At 35.6% G+C, this 19,348-nt stretch overlaps 1 protein-coding gene across 4 annotated transcripts in view; it reads right to left on the bottom strand.

Annotated features, from left to right (window-relative positions):
• Positions 1-9,485: 9,485 nt before the first annotated feature.
• Positions 9,486-19,348, bottom strand: part of lrrc9 (leucine rich repeat containing 9) — a 33,608-nt gene continuing 23,745 nt past the window's right edge. For all 4 annotated transcript variants that reach the window (XM_028439038.1, XM_028439039.1, XM_028439037.1 and 1 more), the window contains 7 exons: positions 18,265-18,401; positions 17,647-17,864; positions 16,813-16,881; positions 14,153-14,275; positions 11,494-11,635; positions 9,678-9,834; positions 9,486-9,590 (listed from right to left, as the gene is read on the bottom strand). In XM_028439038.1, the coding sequence (XP_028294839.1) occupies positions 9,557-9,590; positions 9,678-9,834; positions 11,494-11,635; positions 14,153-14,275; positions 16,813-16,881; positions 17,647-17,864; positions 18,265-18,401 (880 nt within the window). In that variant the 3' untranslated portion in view covers positions 9,486-9,556. The remainder of the gene's footprint in view (positions 9,591-9,677; positions 9,835-11,493; positions 11,636-14,152; positions 14,276-16,812; positions 16,882-17,646; positions 17,865-18,264; positions 18,402-19,348) is intronic.

Consider the following 19,348-nt stretch of genomic DNA (forward strand, 5'->3'; position numbering starts at 1 on the left):
TTAGACGCAGTCAACGATTAGCCAATGAGAGAGGAGGAGAAAGCAGCAGGAGCCATCTGATTGGCCTGTTCTTCATAGTACCCACCCACCCCCCCCCCCCAGCATCCATCGCCACTTAGTGTCATTGTTACAGAGCCGCATCACTGTCACAGACAGAGGGTTGTGGGTTCAATAACCAGTGCATTTTTCTATTTTTACATAGTTTACATTCAATTCAATGGTATTCCTCACACAAACTGAATAAATGCGTGTCAAAAACATGTATGTAGTGTTTATTGGAGTCTCTCTGGGTAACAGCTGTTTTGAGTCCATGGTTTTCTCTTTATGAATGCTCACCTATGATGGGCTAACATATACAGATCATTACTAACTTCTAAATTGATTTTTTTTTTTGTGGCAATCTTGGGGGTATTTTGTTGGATTGTTTGTGAGAAATTGCAAGATTTTAGGAAATTTTATTTCCACAACTTGCAATTAAAAAGGACTGCAGTCATGATATTAAAAGGACAGGAAAATTGTGAACACATGCAAATATTGTGGCATTTCATTGAATTTGAACATTTGAACAGACTGAGATCTCTACAACTGAAATATTTGGTAATTTTCCACAATTATTCAAGTTTTGTGTCATTTAGTTTCTTTTTTTAAAAAATTTTGACTTAATACTTTCCCGGGCCAAATTTTATGCTGTAAAGTCGTGGTTCTCAAACTGGGGTCCGAGGACAAAGCTTGGCGGTCCGTGAGATAATAATAATAATAATAATTAAAAGAACATTTTTTTTTACGTATCATTCATGTATCATGTTCAAAAAAATTATATTTTCTATGGCATCTTGCGGTATCAGTGGCAGTAAACTGTGTTTAATTGACATGAGGATTATGAGGGGGTTTTTGAAAAATGTTCTCCACAGTAAGGGGTCCCTGGATCTAAAAACTTTGTGAACCCCTGCTCTAAAGGGCCAGATTTGGCACCCAAACCTGGAGTTTGACACACGTGCCATGTTAGAAAATAAATAAATAAATAAATAAAAAACACTTGCTTAAAACAATTTCACTTGAAATTGTTGTTTGTTCATCAGAGATTGCAAAATAATTTCCCACCTATACACGTTCTTCTACCTTAAAACCCCAAATCTAATGCGCTTAAACTAACATGGCATTAGGAATATTGTTATGACATTGTAAATCCTTGTTATCATGTTCTTGATCCATGTTTTTAAAAAAAAAAAAAAAAAAAAAAAAACAGCAAAGCTTTATAAGATTTAGTATTTTAGTGTTACAATTTAATTTGTGGTCAGTGTGCCTCTTTCAAATTTTGATTTACCTTCAAATAAAGAAAAGTGCAAAGAAGGATCATGATGTGATTGCTAAAAACTATACAGCATAAAGGCAGATAACAAGCTGAGGCAAAGGAGATTAAACTGTTATCGTTGTTGTTGTTGTTGTTCATCGGGAATAAGAGGGGACAGAAGGTTGTATTTTCTCATCGTAATGAAAAAAAGCCACTTTTTGTCCCCTATGTGCAGTACACAATAAATCCCAACAACACAAAGGACGATCAACTACAACAACATGTATTGCACCGTGTAATCTTCCCTTTATTGGGGAAAAAAAAAAAAAAACATGTATGTTTTCTAACAATTCTACTGTAAGGAAAATGTACTTGAATTGACGGTGCACAGAACAGATCCAACCAAACACGGAGGGTTGAAACGACCATCTGAAAGGCTGTGGGGATTGATGGTAGTAAATATGGTGTTTATCTGCTTGTTTTGTCAAACCGTTTTATACCAGCTCGACAAAACAAACCAGTTTGCATGAATGACAGATGAGTTCAACAATGCCATAAATGACAGACAAGCACGGAAAAAAAATGGGAAAAATCAGTTCAGATAGAAAAAAGGCTTTATTGAGATGAACTCTTGATCAAAATATAAATAAAATGTGCTTTTCAGTGAAACCTACTTGTCACTCCTCCAAATGATTATTTTTTTTTCTACATTATTGCTTTTCCTCACTGCTTTATTTAGCAGGAAACAGTTTCTTGGTAAATGAGTGACAACTCCATGGCAGATTTCAATGAAAGCAATGATTTGGGGGGTACTCGGAAACGTTTAGAATAAAATAGAAGAGAATACTATTGATCCCCAGAGGGTAAATTCACTTTTGTAGCAACATGATAATATAAGAGCAAAAAGTAGAAACAGAAATAAATCTTAACAAAGATAATAGTGCAAAATGTAGAACTGTAGATCAGACATATTAGAAAAAAACACAACAATGTGCAAATGACACTAAAAGGAATTGGGTTTGGGGGTGTCAGTGTGGTTACAGTTTGAACCACACTGACACCCCCATGTATCCATTCATTTATTGTTTATTTATTGATTTATTTATATACTTTACATGTATTTATTGTTTTTATCAATCAATAATAATAATAATAATAATAATAATAATAGGAAAACATTCCTAGTTCCTCTTCAGGCTATTGTTTTGGGCACATTTACCACAAACTATCAATAGTATTGTTCAATAAAATACATTTTTATCTTGTAATTTATTGAGACAGGATTAATTTATGATGTAAAGGCCATTTATTCACACTTCTGACATTAGGAGACAACAACTAGTGAGACAAATTTTACAAAACGAAGAGGATATTTACTTTATAGTGAAGTAATCACATAAAAGTTGATTTTTCTTTTTATGCACTTATTATTTGCAGTTTGTGGATTAAGCCTTAATCCACAAACTCAAAATAATACAGAAATAAAACAGCATACAAAATGATGCTTACAAAATTGCAAACGGGATAAGGAATGCATGGGTTTTGGACGTAATATGTACCTTTTGGAGAATTATTGACATGTTTTATTCTTTGTTGAATTGATGTAAAGCAGTCCTTTTATTTAAATCCACCTCAGGTGATCATCCTGATTGCAGCCTCAACTGATGCCCTTTCAAAGTTGACGCAAGTTGGTAAATGTGCATCGCTCCAGGAGTGTGACAAAGTTCATCTCTTTTACATACGGCTAATAAAGGTTTTATAAAGCACCTCACAGTATGCAGTGTGAACTTCACCATCAAACATCAATCAATGTCGTCACCCCTGTAACTCCCACTGTGGACCCTGGAACCATGAACACATAGCAGTGATAACATGGTCCATTCAGCAATTATTCAGAGTCTTGGACTAATGGTGCTCTGAATGCATGGACACAGCAAATGTAGAGAGTTAGTGAACCAGCAGTAATGGCCCCATACAGGGCACGAGTGTGTGTGTGTGCATGTGTGCATGTGTGTGTGTGTGGAGGAGGAAACACATAGGAGGGGGAGGAAGAGGGCATCATCCATAACTGATTTACAACAAGCACAAACATGTCAAATGAGAATCCAAATTACAAATGCAAAGACTCTCTCTTTCTCTTCTTAGTCAGGCTCCATATCAGGCAGATGAAAACATAACCTGTCACATTCCATCCCATTAAACCAGCAAGAAACCATGTGGTCCACTCACATGGAGGAGAATGAGGAGAGGCGGAGACACACACACACACACACACACACACACACACACGCACACACACACACACACACACACACACACACACACACACACAGGAGAGTGGTGCATCTGGGTTCACTCAGATTTGATGAATAATTCACCATTTTTATGCTAATGTAATTTTAATGTTAGAAATACTGACAGATATGCATATATGAGACCTGCTGTGTGAAGTGCTGTGTACGCTATAACCTCAGACCAGTGGTTCCCAATATTCTTTGTCCCATGTACACCCTTTGCATTTCAGTCAACTCATGTGTACCCCCTCTTCATATCTACACTCCATAATTTCATATGCTTTTTCATTTGTGGAATAGAGGGCTCTTCTAAACCCTCTAATTGTGTCTCAAACATTTGATTCCCTAAGGCAGTGGTTCCCAAACAGGGGTACATGTACCTCTGGGGGTACAAGAGCACATTGCAGTGGTATTTTGAAAGATTTAAAAATTAATTTAAAAATAATCTGGAAATATTTCCAGTTCTTTTTTAGGCTATATTTTTTTGTGACAAATTCACCACAAACTAACTGTACTATTACTCGTAGTAATTACGAATAAAATACTATATTTTCTTGAAGCAGGATTATTTTACACTGTAGAGGTAATTTTTTTTCACACTTCTGACAATGATTAGCTATTTACTTACTATTAAAATAATAATATAAAAGTTGCATGGTATTTAAGAAATAAATTAATTCCACTTTAAATTAAATTACTCATTGTTTGGCATTTTCTAGATTAAGCCTTAGGGAACCAAAAAACAATAAGAACATTTCCCAATTATTTTTAAATTAATTGTTAACTCTTTCCGAGTACCCCGATACAATGTGCTCATGTACCTCTAGGGGTACACGTACCCCTGTTTGGGAACCACTGACTTAGACCAGGGTTGTGTTTGGGTTAGGGGTTAGGTCTACGAGGTCTCCCATAAAGAAAGTGCCCCCGCCGTCACCCGATGGTCTCTGGAGAAGAGAGACCAGAAACCCAATTATAATTGTAATTGCGTAATTGATAATTAATTACAATTATGGCATAATTATAATTGTAATTGTAATTTAAAAAATCTGTTGTGTTGTAATTGTAATTAAATTGTAATTGAGTTCAGATAATTGACTTTGTAATTGTAATTGCCATGAAAATTCTATGAAAATTATAATTTAACGCAAAACTGGGGAATCATGTTACAGTTCTATGTATAGTTCTACACATATGGAGTTAAATATCAAAATACTTATCACATTTTTCAAATTTAAATGGAGGGGGATACTGACACAAAATAGGCTCAGACATCCACACCAAAAATATGAAAAACCTATGTTTTCATTGATTAAGAAGCCTAATAAGGTAACCAATAGATAGGGAAGAAATTAGATGATCTATATTTGTTTTAAGTATATTTTACAGCTGATTTAGGACCTGTTATCATAAGAGATGCTAACAGAAGAGGAAAGTTAACTTTTATTAGGTTATTTATTTCAGGCTCAGTAATTGTGATTAATTGGAATTCAACTTTAGTAATTGAGAATGTAATTGAGTTTCTGAGAATAAAAAAATAATTGTAATTTTTTTTGTAATTGGTAAAAATGCTGGTCACTGTTATCATAACTGAATTGTAATTGAACATGCATGTAATTGGAAATGCATTTGTAACTGAAAAATGTAATTAGACCCTATAGGACAGCACAGTATATACTGTATACGCAAATAGAAAATATGTGTTTATCCTCTGCCATAGTTAATGTATTACAGCACTCTCTGCACTGAGCCTACAAATCTGTGCTGGTTTTTTTTTTTTGGTGTTTTTTCTTCCCACCCACCCGTACCCACCCCCTCCTCTGCTCAATATGAGTCCATCAGCTGCCATCTGATGACAGCAGAGCAAGGTAATGACAGTGCACTCACTTGCACAGTCATTAGCCCAGCTTAATGCTGGGAATTAACACAAATTAAGTGAAGTTAAGTACATGCATTAGAGGGGCTTGTTTTTTTTGGGGGGGGAGAGCTTTTTCCCTGGCCTCTGCCTCTGATTCTGAGTAACAGGAGATACAAAGTACACTAAGACCCCTTCAACTGATATAGTTTTTTTTTGTGTGTGTGTGTCTTTTTTTGCCTGCAAATGCTGTAAAACTGAAGCAGTGACAGATTATAATGGAGCTGTAGGGACATCTAGTGGTGATGTTATCACATGCAGACAGTTTAGGCTAAGGATTCAGAGACATAACATGCAAAAATCAAGTTAAAATGGCTTTACATGTATCAGTGTAGAGGTCCCAGAATAAAGTGTTTGCAGGAGGTCATTTAGTACAGTGTTTCTCAAATGGGGGTACGTGTACTCCTGGCCAGGGGTCTGAAATTCTCAAAGGAGCCATTTTGCCTCATCTCACCTGGATTAAAGTCGAAAAAATACCTTCTCAATGAAAACAACACAGCGTATTAAATTCCATACTGTCACAATTATATAGAATAATGTTTGATTTATATCGATCATGTAAATGGCAACTTAAAAACTGTCTCAAATAAAATAAAATAAATAAAACAGTATCTTGCATCTTCAAATTCTTACGCATCTTAGTTTACATGAACACAATGTTGTATAAGGAAGATTTTTTGTATGTATTTGAAAATATTACCAAAAGTAACTTGAATTTGATAACGTATGATCACGTGATCAACACATGCTAATTGCTAATTTCTTACCACACATAAAACATGCATATTTAACCGGCACATTGACGGTTCCCACACAGTAAAAATATCTATTTTCTTTTTCCAGAATAGTGTTTTTGTTGGTTTAGTTTCTTACCAGGGATTTAAAACTTGAGGTTAGTCACAGGTGCAGGAAAGTTGATGGTCTGTAGATGTTGCAGGAGGTGAAGTAGGAAGGTGCTGAGTCATTGCACAACACAATTTATTTTAGGTAAACAGATTGTTATATCTTGATTTTATTTGTCATTAATCATTAATAGCTTCTGTAAAAAAATAACTATTTATTTCAATAGTTTTTTTTAAAAGCTATAGGGAGCCATTGCAAAAGAGTCAAAGAGCCACATTAGGCTCCAGAGCCGCAGGTTGCAGACCCCTGTCCTAGGGTTACGCGATGACATACAGGGGGTACTCGAGAGAGAAACAGTGAAAAATTAACAAATAATAGTGTCAGTCTCGGTCCCACCCCAGGTGTGAGATGACCAGAAATTATACAAACTGTAGAATTGCATATATTCAGGAGCCACTAAATCAGTGTTTCTTAACCTTGGGGTCGGGACCCCATGTGGGTCGTCTGAAATTTCTGAAAAATGTAAAATAGATTTTTCAATTATTATTCTTTTCTTTTAAATTAAAACACCACACAACCTTAAACAACTGTATTTCTATACTTTCACTTTGTGAAATATAAATTACTTCAGCTAAAATGCAGGAAAAATACGTAAATATCTGAGCTCAAACAGGATCAAAAACTAATTTTAGTAAAAAAAAATGTCTTTGGGATCGCCAGGAATTCTTGATATCAAAATGGGGTCACGATCCAAAAAAGATTAGGAACCACTGCACTAAATACATGTTTAATTCCACTTATTTACAAAATGAGATCCTTTAAAATGTGTGTTATCACTTGTTCAATCCATCATTATGATTTATAGTTGTGTTTAAATAGTTTTCTAAGCAAAATGTTGTAGTTGGACAAAGAGGGGACTTGAGCCAAAAAAATTTGAGAATCACTGATTTAGTATATATTAAGGTTTTGTTTATTCCGATAAGTTTTTTTCAGGAAATTTTATCTCCTGACATGCTTCGACTGTCAACTGCCAGTCTTCCTCAGAGGTGAGGCAAAGCGCCCCCCGATGGTGTCTGGAGAAGACAGACCAGGAAAAATAACTCATAATGACATGAAAGCCCTCAGAAGATGCTTTGATGCTTTGTAGGGATACATCAAAGCAATTGCCTCAGATGAAGACTGGCAGTCGAAACATGTCAAGAGATAACATTTCCTGAATAAACAAAACCTTAACATATATTTAAAAAAAGAAGACAAAAACAACTTGCTTGATTTAGGCCACATCTCAGATTTTAGATGGAGGTTTTGTGTTAACTACAGGAAAAACCTATAAGCTAAACCAACAGGAAGGCTTGTAAGGATTATTATACTCAATGGAACTAACGTTTTAACTATATCAACTGGAGTGGGTTCATTATTACACATGAGATTTAGCAGTTAGAAAATGAAACCAGGCTGGATTTTCAGAAAAGAGGCTAACGTGATGAAACCGACAATCTCTAAAGCCCATTTGGACCTCGTTCAAGATTACAGTTTTATCTGAGTGACTGGCAGCAGATTATTGTCCACAGAGAGGTGTGCTAAAGATGGATTATCCACTTGTTGGGGAAGCGTTTTGACCCATTACATACAGCATTCCAGGCCCACAGACACTTACAGCCACTTGTTTTGTACTTTTTTGTTTAGATATCTGTTGAAATGACACCAAATGTTCCCATCCTCAGATTACCATGGTGACTAGCAGGGGAGGACTTGGACAAAAATTCCGCCCAGGCTTTTTCTGTCCAGACAAGTGTCTATTATCAGCGACACCACGTAGAAGTCATTATTAAGTCATGCTCAACATGTGGCTCTTTATGTCTTAATGTTAATTATTATTCCACCAGAGAACCTTAAATGGGAAATTTTTATACCTTTTTTACATTTTTCTTTGGCCATTTTTAACTTCCTTTGTCCCATTTTCAAAAGGTTCTGACATTGTGTTTAAATTTTAGCTTCCTTTTGCCAATTAATGTTCCTTTTTTCCTATTTTTCTCAATTTTTGCAAGTTTTTTTTGACACTTCAATCCAATTTTGTCCTCTCTATTTTTTTGGCCTGTTTTCAACCAAATTGAGCTATAAATACAATTGATTCCTTTTCCTTCTACATTTTGCCTGTTATTGTTCCACATTTTTGCCCTTCTTTACTATTGTTTGCCACATTTTGCCCATTTAAGCTACCCTTTTTCATTAAACAGCCTGGTTTGTCTTTATTTGCCCATTTTTGACTGCTTTTTGCCCATTTTAGTCACTTTACACTTTTTTCTTGCATGTTTTTGCCACTTTTGATGATTTATTTTCATGCTGCATGGCAAAAATTTGTGTCAAGTTGGTTAAATTGAACTGCAAATTGATTTAGGTCAATGAGATTTATCACTGTAACCTTAACCCCTAATCCTAACCATGGATAAAATGCTCTAATATGGTAAATTGTAATCACACAAAATAAATTCCAAAACAGGAGTTTGAAATTCATGTCCAGCGCAGTATTTTATAAATGTAGTAATTGTTTTTCCACGCATGAAAATGCCAGTGGCATGTTTGCTCATGAGATCATTTGAATATTTTCTTTCCTTGTGATAAAAAATTGCAAGATTTGTCATCAAACTTCTTGCAAAATGACCATTTTTTTTTTTTTTTTTTTAAACTAAGTATAGATACTGTAACTATTTTATGTTTCTCTCCTGAATTAATTTATATGTACAAAGCATGAGCACAATCCACTTATTTTACTATTTTTTCATAGGTACACTTATCATTTTGCAGGTACAGTATCTGCATGGCCAGTTTTTTTCTGACTTGCCAAAAAGTCAATGTATTATTTACTGTATATGTTACTTGATTTAAAAAATGGACATAAATGTCTAGAAGTTATTTAATTTTTGAATTTTTTTAATCCATCAAACCTATTACTTCACGTCCAATACACCCAGAACAGCCATCCTCAATATTGCATGTTGTGTTGTTGAAATCAAGACTAAACAGAGTATTTTTTCCACATGAAAAAAACAATTGTTGGAAACAGTCGGATCAACAAGAAAGCAAATAAATAAATAAATCATCAGTGTGAAGAATTAAACAACTTTTTTTTTTTTAATGTTTGTTTAGTGGAATTCAGCTGCCAACAGTCACACCTGAAACGTCTTGAATTGTAAATCTTCTGCATCTTCTTGGTTTCTACAGGAATGGAGGTTTAAAAGTCTTTGGAAATCTGTTGAACAAGTATGTAAGCATACAATCAATAAACAGAGCTTTTAAATTCTTCACAATGGAACAAATACATCCTGAATGCCATCACCTGCTGTTCTGCTCATGTTTGGAAGATGCCCCGGTGAATCTGTTTGCGTGAGACGGGAGTCCTATGGTTGATGGACGACTTCCTGTTGTTCGGTTTTGTTGGAAATACGGATCAGGTTGGACACCTTGTGCCACTGTGATGTACTTCAGTTTCGAACCTTACATAAAACAAAAGATTTACTTAATTACAATTCCCTGTTTACAATTTATTGTACTTTGATACTAATAATAATAATAATAATAATAATAATAATAAATCAATTTTATATAGCGCTTTTTTTGGACACTCAAAGTTGCTTTACAGAATTAAGGGATTATTCTTTCACTCCACACTTAGTGGTGGTAAACTACTGTAGTAGCCACAGCTGCCCTGCGGCAGACTGACGGAAGCAAGGCTGCCAAAGTGCACCATTGGCCCCTCCGAACACCACCAACACACTACATTTATACTAGGCAATGTGGGCAAAGTGCCTTGCCCAAGGACACAGTGACAGATACCACTGGGGTGACTGCCACCCCACTGTGGCACCTGGAATACTCAGTGCTATACAATTGATAAACAAAGCAGAATGTTATGACCACACAACGTCCATTCATTTTTTTAAATAAAACTTTTGAAATTTAAAGATATTGTTTATTATAAAACAACAAAGATAATGTTCAAAGATAAAATAAATGCTCTTCCAGAAGGCGTTCAAAAATACTTCTCACTACAAACCAGCAAATACAGCCTAATAGATGAATTTAGGTTAATTGACCAAAAGCAAGATTAAAAGTAAAACAGATGTCTGTCTGTTCTAGGGGTTAAACTGAGGAATAATGTTGATAGACAAATAAAAACGAGTGACACTGTTTAATTTCAAAAAGAAAACGTCACAATATATTAGAAAGTTATGTGAAGGAAATATGTTTGTGTTCTTTGTTGAATGTACAAGAGGATATACAGTATTATACAGTCCCCTCCAAAAGTATTGGAACAGCATACTTTTATATCAGTGTAAATATTTGCATTATTTGAAAAAAGGCAACTCAAATGTGCTTTGTTGGATGCTTTCATTTCTTTTGTGCGTTTTATTGTGAAATGTAGCTTGAACGTTATGATTTATGTTTTGAATATAAGCATTTTTGCTTCTGCCTGCTTCAGTCTTGTTATATATACAGTATATATATATATATATATATATATTTTTTTTTAAATTGGGATTTAATTGTAATCACGTAATTGATCATTCATTACAATTTTTGTGTTATTGTATTTGTAACTAAAAAAAAATCTGTTCTAAGAAAACTTACATATAATTTATATAAACGCAAAACTGGGAAACCGTGTTACCATAGCTTACACATGTTATATGTAGTTAATTATTAAATGAGAAACAAATTAGATGGTAGGTCATTGTTTTTAGCGTATTTTAAAGCTGATTTAAGACGTGGGTCAAAACCGACCAGTTATCATAAGAGATGCTAACAGAAAGCTAACACAAGAGGAAAAAATACATTTGACGGGGTTATTTAGACTCAGTATTTGTGATGAATTGTAATTTAACTTCAGTAATTTTGAACGTAATTGACTTTCAGGGGATAATAAATAATCTTAATTTATTTGTAATTGGAAAAAATTGTAATTGAACATGGATAATTGAAAGCATATTTGTAATTTAAAAATGTCATTTACCCCAACCCTGGTATGAACCATCATGTAAAGTTACTCATAGCACTCATTGCAAAGCATCTGATTCTTCATACAATACCAAAAATGTCCCACTCAGCAACACAAAAACATACTAAACTTATATTAATTGAAGTAATTAACTTACTTGGCGTTGTATTGAGTGCGTACATTGGTATCTGTCCCTGTCCAATTATACGCATTCCTCTTACAGTGCAGTTATGAGAGGTGATGGTTTGCGGTCCAGGATGGTTTATTAGTGAGGGAGGAGGAAAAACTGCTCCAGGCTCCTGCAAACACGTATATGAAGCAGAAATGTAAAAACAGGAAATACTACAAATATGTACAAATCAGAACAGATACGACAAACATACACAGATGTTCTCATAATGTGTAAAAAAATGATCTCTTAAGGGCCTTCAGGGTCAAGTCCATGTCTTTGACCTCACTACGATATGCATGTAACGTTCATATTTTATCTTTGCATTTCTACGTCTCCTCAAGCCTGGGCTCATTACTCCCCACACACTGCATCACTGATTGGTTAGAGATGACTTGTTTTTCAACGTGCATAAGTCCTATAAGTGGATGATTGCTACAGCTCGTAAATGGCATCATTCACATTGAAGCAGAAGCAGCCACGGGCCAGGATTGAGAGTGACAAATGATAGACGGAGATGGTGGTGGTGGTGGTGGTGGTGGTGGGTTTGTGTTTCAAATGATAGGACCCCGCTTTGTCAGTCCCATATCTATGATTAACTCATAGAAGGGGTCGTGTTGACCTGGCTAATGGGGGTAAATCCACTGGTGCATTATCGGCCCTGCACATTTCATCTAATCAGCAGGATGATGGTCGACTGCTTTTAATTCTGAGCTATAGGAAAATCACTGGCCACTTCACTCATTGAGAATACAATAAATCATCAGAAATCCAAGAGTCTAATCAGGGTTAACAAAGCTTTGTATATGAGGTGTATACATCCAATCAAGAATGGCGATATGAAAGGGGAAGGAGTTAAAAAACCCTTTATTTGAATTTATTTTTAGCATGGACAGCAATTCACTTACATTTCCTTGATTATGTGACCAATTTTTTATTTGTTTGGGGAAATCTTGCAGAATAATTTGAGGAAAATTGCAGGATCTGGGGGTAAATTTAAAGTTCATTCAACAATCTGAGAGTAAAAAATGACATCATGTAAAATAAGCATGGCTAAAAATGTGAGCATTGAGGACCTGAGATATTTTCACCTGAATTATTTGGTAATTTTAGACAATAATTCACATTTTCTGTAAATTTTACTTCATTTTTGCGGGCCAAATTGGATGCTCTAAAGGGCCAGACTCGAGTTTAACACGTGGTCTAAAGGAATTCCATCAACAGGCATGAGTTAAAGCCACAATCAGGAAGCAAGTCTATTTTAATTTTGTCTGTAAAACACAGTAATCACACATTCATTCGATCCTAAATCCAATTTAGAATTTTTTTAGTAACATGAGTATCTAGATTCAATTACATTATGCTCAAGGAAAACATGTTTATACCACCAGGCATTGAATCAATGATTTCCACTGTAGGGGGGTATGTTGCGAAGCTAGATTACCTCTTATCACGCTACCTTCCGGGATTTAATCAGGGTGTGCTGGACTACAAAACTCGCTGGAGCTAAATCACCATGGCAATTTATGCTGAACGACTAACCTGCTCGCTAGCAGGTTTTTCTCTGGCTAGAATCTTAGCGAGTGCTTAAGTCCCGCCTCTTGACCAATCAGATCTCTTAGAAAACGAGCTGTCCAAAGAAAGGTGATATGTGACGCTGACGCAGAGAGAATATTCAGACATCGATGCAATCCTTTCATTTACCGATGACATAAAATAAGATTTATATCTGATGGACTGATAAAATAAAATAAATAAAATAAGTCAGTTGATAAAGCCTGCGTGCCTCGGGCTCTTTCACACCAATAAATTAATTAATTATTAATTAATTATTAATTAATTTATGTATTCTGAGGTCATACAAGAATCCTCAGTCCTGTAAGATAACATAAAAATAAATATATTTCACCTTATGATGTAGGCTGATCCGTATGAACGCAGCATCAGAGCCATAGACAAGGTGAAAGTGAAACTGATGACACTAATTTAAGTATTAACACTCGTCAATTCTTGCAATAATCTCTTTCTGCTTTTACTGCAGCATCAGTGTTGGTTTTGGTCTGAGTTATGTATTTTAATTCTTCATATTTTTAAAGAATTATGAGTCAATTGTGACTTTCTACAGTTCCTCCGTGTGATTGGTTTGACGCTGTAATATCCACCTCCGTCACTAGAGCGCGCCGGCATCACAGTCTGAGTTTACCTCGAACTGAGATCGATTATGAGCATATATGCGCACTACCAGAAAATGAATATTTGCTAAAAAAAAAAAAAAAAAAAAAAATTCAGTTTTGTTTATTTTTGTTTTCAAAGTGAACAGACACGTGTTTTGTTAGTTTATTAGATTAGGATTAGGGTTGCATGCGCATATGTGCTCATAATCGATCTCAGTATGAGGTAAACTCAGACCGTGACACTGGTTAAGCAGACAGATCAATACGCTTACCTTAGACTGTTGTGATCTAGATTCACAACAGTCACATTCCCTGTCAGATTCTCTCTGACAGGGAATGTTTGGTTAGTTGAAGCCTGCTAACGGAGAATAATCCAGGATGTAATTATCTAGATTCGTAGCATAGGGCCTAAATGGCCTAAATGGCCTAAATGGCCTGAATGGCATCGTTACTGTCACTGCTTGCTTACTTACCAGTGTGTCAAAAAGACTTGTCTGTGTTTCTCTTTCCTCAGGTGTAATCTCATCTCCGTCCAGAACTTGCAAACGGGTCAATTGAAGCACCACAGATGGTCTATGGAGAGACTTTTTAGCCACCTGAACAGAAAACAAACAAACAAACACTTGTTTGATCACAAACACAATTTATTTTTATTTTTTCTAGCTAAAACCTATATGAAATCTTATTTTAAACATCTAGGATATTTATTTATCATATTATACAAGCCCGAGTGCCACTGACATCTACCCAGCAGCTATTCCATTGACCCAGCTGACAGCATGGGTTTCATCCCAGCTGGGGGCACCTTCTGGTCAGCAAGAACCCAGTCTGTCCAGAACTGTAATTCCCTGAAGGACGTGGCTGCTGATGTGTTTAAATAATGGGTGTGTGCCAATGAATGTCCAGTGGAGAAGAGGTTTGTCACAGAACATGAGTACAGAAGCGTTCTGATGCAGGGTTGGGGTCAATTATCTTTGTAATCACGTTATTGATTATTAATTATATTTATGATGTCATTTCATTTGTAAATTAAAATATCTGTAGCTGTCATAATCATAATTAAATTGTAATTGCTATGAAAATGTAATAAAAAAATGTCATTTATATTTGAACACAAAACTAGGGAACCATGTTAATGTTATATGTACAGTTCTTTAAATATGTAGTTATTTATTAAAATATGTTTCATATCAAGCTTTATTACATTTTACCATTTTAAAATGAAATGGAAGGTTATACTGACTCAAAAAAGGCTGAGACAGCCACAGCAAAAAATATTAAAACCTATATTTTCATTGATTAGAAAGCCTAACATGGTAACCATTAAATAGGAAATAAATTAGATGATATATATAGTTGTTTTTATTGTAGAGTAGAGTATCTTTATTCATCCTGCAGTGGGGAAATGTACTGTCATGACAGCTCAATAAAAAAGGGCAATAAAAAAGACAGAAGGGAACACAAACCCAAAAGACACCCGAAAAATAGTGCAATGAAGATAAAATAAATAATACAATAATAGAAGCTATATATAAATATAAATACAAATGTAAAAATGTAAAAAGAAAAAAGGATATAGATACGTACTGTACAAATTTACAGGTGGGGGCAAGGACAGTATTTTACAGCTGATTTAGGAACCGTTAACAAAAAAGGTGCTAACAGAAAGCTAACACAGGAGGCTCAGTAATTGAACTTTAATAAATGAGAATGTAATTGTAATTGACTTTCTGAGGATAAAAAACAATTGTAATTGAACTGTAACTGGGAAATAATGCTGATCACTGTAATCGTAATCTAATTGTAATTTAACATGGGTAATTTCAAATGTAATTGTAACTATAAAATGTAATTGACCCCAAGCCCGGTCTGATTTTATTCACTGCAGGACATATTGTCTCGAAGGAAGCCGTTGGCCTCAACCCCCTGGCATGATTAACCCACTGGGGAGAGAAAAGGGGGTTGTGGGGGGATGGGTCAGAGAGGAGACTGCAGCTGAGCGTTACCCCGTGGACAACGCAGAGGCCTGGGGCTACAGAGTTCACCCTGGCCTTGATCATGAGCTCCAGATGAGGGGAAGTGGCACAGCCAGTAGCGGCATATGCCTGTGATGATGCCAGCTAGTGTGGGGGGTGCAGCAGAAGGCTGATCATGTAATCACTTAGATTTGGATCCATGCAAAGTGAGTTCGTACAAAGGATTTTTGATTCAATATGAGAGAAAAACAATTTCAGGCTGACAATTCCAGAAGACTATTGTAAAAAAAAGTTTTGGTAACACTTTACTTAAAATTGTATTTATTTAGTGTTTGGTGTCATGAAGGCTGTTTGTTATCCTAACCCTTCGTTACCCTAAACTAGAAGTAGGCAACTTCTATCACGGCAGGGCCACAAAAATGTGTTTTTGGGCCAAATGATCAACATTCATGTCAGCATTTACAATAATGAGCAATCTGAGCATTAATACAGGAAAGAACAAAGCTTTTTATAGTAATTTTGTATGTTTTTCTCTCATTCTGTGTATGTTTGTTGTCTTGGTCGTTGTGAGGTATTTTGCCCATTTCTGTTGTCCTTTTTTTGTATTTTTCCTGTAAAATATTTTGTGCTGTCTTTTGCTTTTTTTTTGGAGTAATTTTTGTGTATCTTTGTTGTTGTTTTATTTGTTTGTTAGTACTGTGGGTTTGCGGAGTCATTTTATGTGTTTTCCTGTCTTTTGGTGTCCTTTTGTTGTCATTTTCTGTAATTTTGTATATCTTTCTGAGTAATTTTGTGTGTATTTTATGTGTTCTTCTCTTGTCTTTTACAGTATTTTCCAGCAATGTCGTAATTTGTTTTGTGTATTTTTCAGTCATTTTGTACATTCACGTTGGGCCACCAGTTGCCTACGTCTGCCCAAACCCCTAATCTTAACCCTAATCTTACCCAACTCTACTAGATCCCTCCACCTAATCCAAAAATGCCAACATAGCTCCAAAAGTCTCATAATTTAGCAAACAACACATAATGACAGTTTAACGACAGCCTCCGACACCTTATTCATGCTAATGACATAATGACATCGTAATATCAGCTTCATGTATAAAACTTCAAGTAAAGTGTTACCAGACTTTCTAAAAACATGTTGTGATACTTACTGGGTTACCAATAACACAGAGCTCCGTCAGCAAAGGAAGAACATCTAATTTTTCCAGCTCTGTAATGTCCTGCAAAAAATTGAACAACAAAATAGGTTTATTATATTTCCTCTCAGGTTATTTAATGATGTTATCCTACTCTTCACTTGGTTTCTAGCCTGGAATATGACAGTAATGGAAACATATGCATCAAGGCTGAAAATGTAATAATTTTGGTGTAGAGAGGCTGGAAGCATCTGATGGAGGAGATTACATGATTGAGCTCTGGTTAATCCTGTAAGAGTTTGGGCACGCAATGGAGCATGGGGATGTTTTTTTTAGAATGATGCTTGAATTTGGCTGTGATTCAGAACCCCCCCCCCCACTGTGAGGGCTGATGCTCTGGGCTGACTGATGTATTTCAAGCCTTAATTGAATGGCGTAAATATTTAGTACGTGAAGGGGAGATAGAGTGGAAATTACCCGTCTTGGTTGAGGCGATGTAGACTGAGCAGCTGATTACACGTTGCCCTGATTGTTCTTCTCTTTCCTCATACACAGCCCTGACCTTCAATCAAACTTGATTCTCTTTAATACCAGCCCTTTGCATGCCTCGGTAGGTGGTAATGACCCATGATTACTATACTTTATGTTGTACTTTGAAAATGTATGAAAAAGTTGCACAGCTGCTGCGCTGCACATTGAATACGTGCGTGTCGGCGTGTTGGAAAATCAAAAACTCAATGATGCACAAGTCATTAAATTTGATTAAATACTGATTGTGTTATTTACAATAAAGTATATAACAGAAGGTTCAGCACAAAGGGAGACAACGAGCGCTTGCTCCAAAAATACCTGGATTTTGTTCTTGCCCAGAAAGAGTTTCCTGAGCTCGGTCAGAGACTCGAGGTGGTCCAGCTCCTGTATGCGGTTCTCTGCCATGTGGAGTTCTCGGAGAACTTTCTGTGCTGCGAAAGAGTTCCTGGACAGAACCTTGATCCAGTTTCTGTCGAGCACAAGCTCTCTGAGATGGTGAAGACCTTCTAATCCTTCCACTTGGGTGATTTCATTACCTACGAAGAGAACACACCAAAAAAAAAGCAACAAAGAGGAAAGTAAATCACCCAAGCTAAATGATAAAAAGAGCAGTATTTTAGGATTGTATGAACACCGGTTTGGTGTATGCAGTTTGGCCCTGATGTAAAAAGCATTACAATTACAGAGAACCTTTCCAAAGGTTTCAAAGTAGAAAAGACGAGCTGCTGGCTTTCTCTGGCAAATTGCTCCAACAAAGCAAAACTCACATCAAAAGCCATCAAAAGCTGTTGAAAAATTGTTATTTTCTTCAAATCTCATCTTGTACCTGGCCTTCGGTCTATTGGAAACTTTGTTCCCAATGTTTGCCTTTTCACAGAACATCCACAAACTGTGTCATTATGACAGAGAGGGGTAAAAAGTAAGTTATACACATACCTTGAAGGAAGAGTGCTTTTAGATTGCTGAGCCTGCTGAGCTGCAGTTCGATCAAATCGGAGATGCCATTGTGACTCAAATGAAGCACCTCCAGGCTCCCCATCAGCGGCTCCAGGCTGACAGCAGGCCCTGTATCCCTTAAACACAGCAACATAGACAGTTTGTTATCATGTGCTTAAACGGATGTCTAGTTCTTCATCCAGATCAAACACGTACGGGTTCACAAAAGGCAAACCAAGGCCAACAAAAGGACGTCTGTCTCAAGCAGAGGTGGGCAACTACTATCACAGTGGGCGCCACAAAAATGTGTTAGTTTTATCGAAGGGCCACATTATCAACATTCAAATCAGCATTTCTAATAATGACCAATCTGAGCATTAACACAGGAAACAACAAAGAGTGTTTATAGTAACTTTGTGTGTTTTTCTGTCATTCTGTGTATTTTTCCTGTAAAATGTATGTTTTCTGGAGACATATTGTGTATTTGTATTGTCATTTTGCGTTTTATGGAGTAATTATTGTGTCTTTCTGTTGTCGTTTTGCTTGTTTGTTAGTACTGTGGGTTTGTACTTTTTAAAATGTTTTTCTTGTCTTTTTGTGCACTTTTGCTGTAATTTTCTGTAGTTTTGTTTATTTTTTGAGTCATTTTGTGTATTTTGGTTGTCGTTTTTTTACTGTATTTTCCTGCAATATAATTTATATATATATATATATATATATTTATTTTTTTATTTTATTTTATTTTTTTAATGTATTCCTGTATTTGTTTAGTATATTTTTTCTGTTATGTTGTATGTTTACTTTGGGGGCCGCATAAAATTAGACCGAGGGCCGCATGTGGGCCCCGGGCCACCAGTTGCCCACGTCTGGTCTAAAGTGTATTTGTGCTCACTGCAAATGTTGCTTTTCCTTCATAAAGAAATAACTCTAGGATCATTTTTGATACTGAATTTTACTTTTTTTTTTTCTTTAATACTTTTTGTACATTTTACTGCTTTTTATTTAGAAATCTCTCTTGGAACTAGAATTTTATTTGACAAAATAAAATAAAATTCTAAAGCTTTTAAACACATATTGTAAAATA

This window comes from Gouania willdenowi, chromosome 22 (genome assembly GCF_900634775.1).
Source record: "Gouania willdenowi chromosome 22, fGouWil2.1, whole genome shotgun sequence".
Lineage (NCBI taxonomy): Eukaryota > Metazoa > Chordata > Actinopteri > Blenniiformes > Gobiesocidae > Gouania > Gouania willdenowi.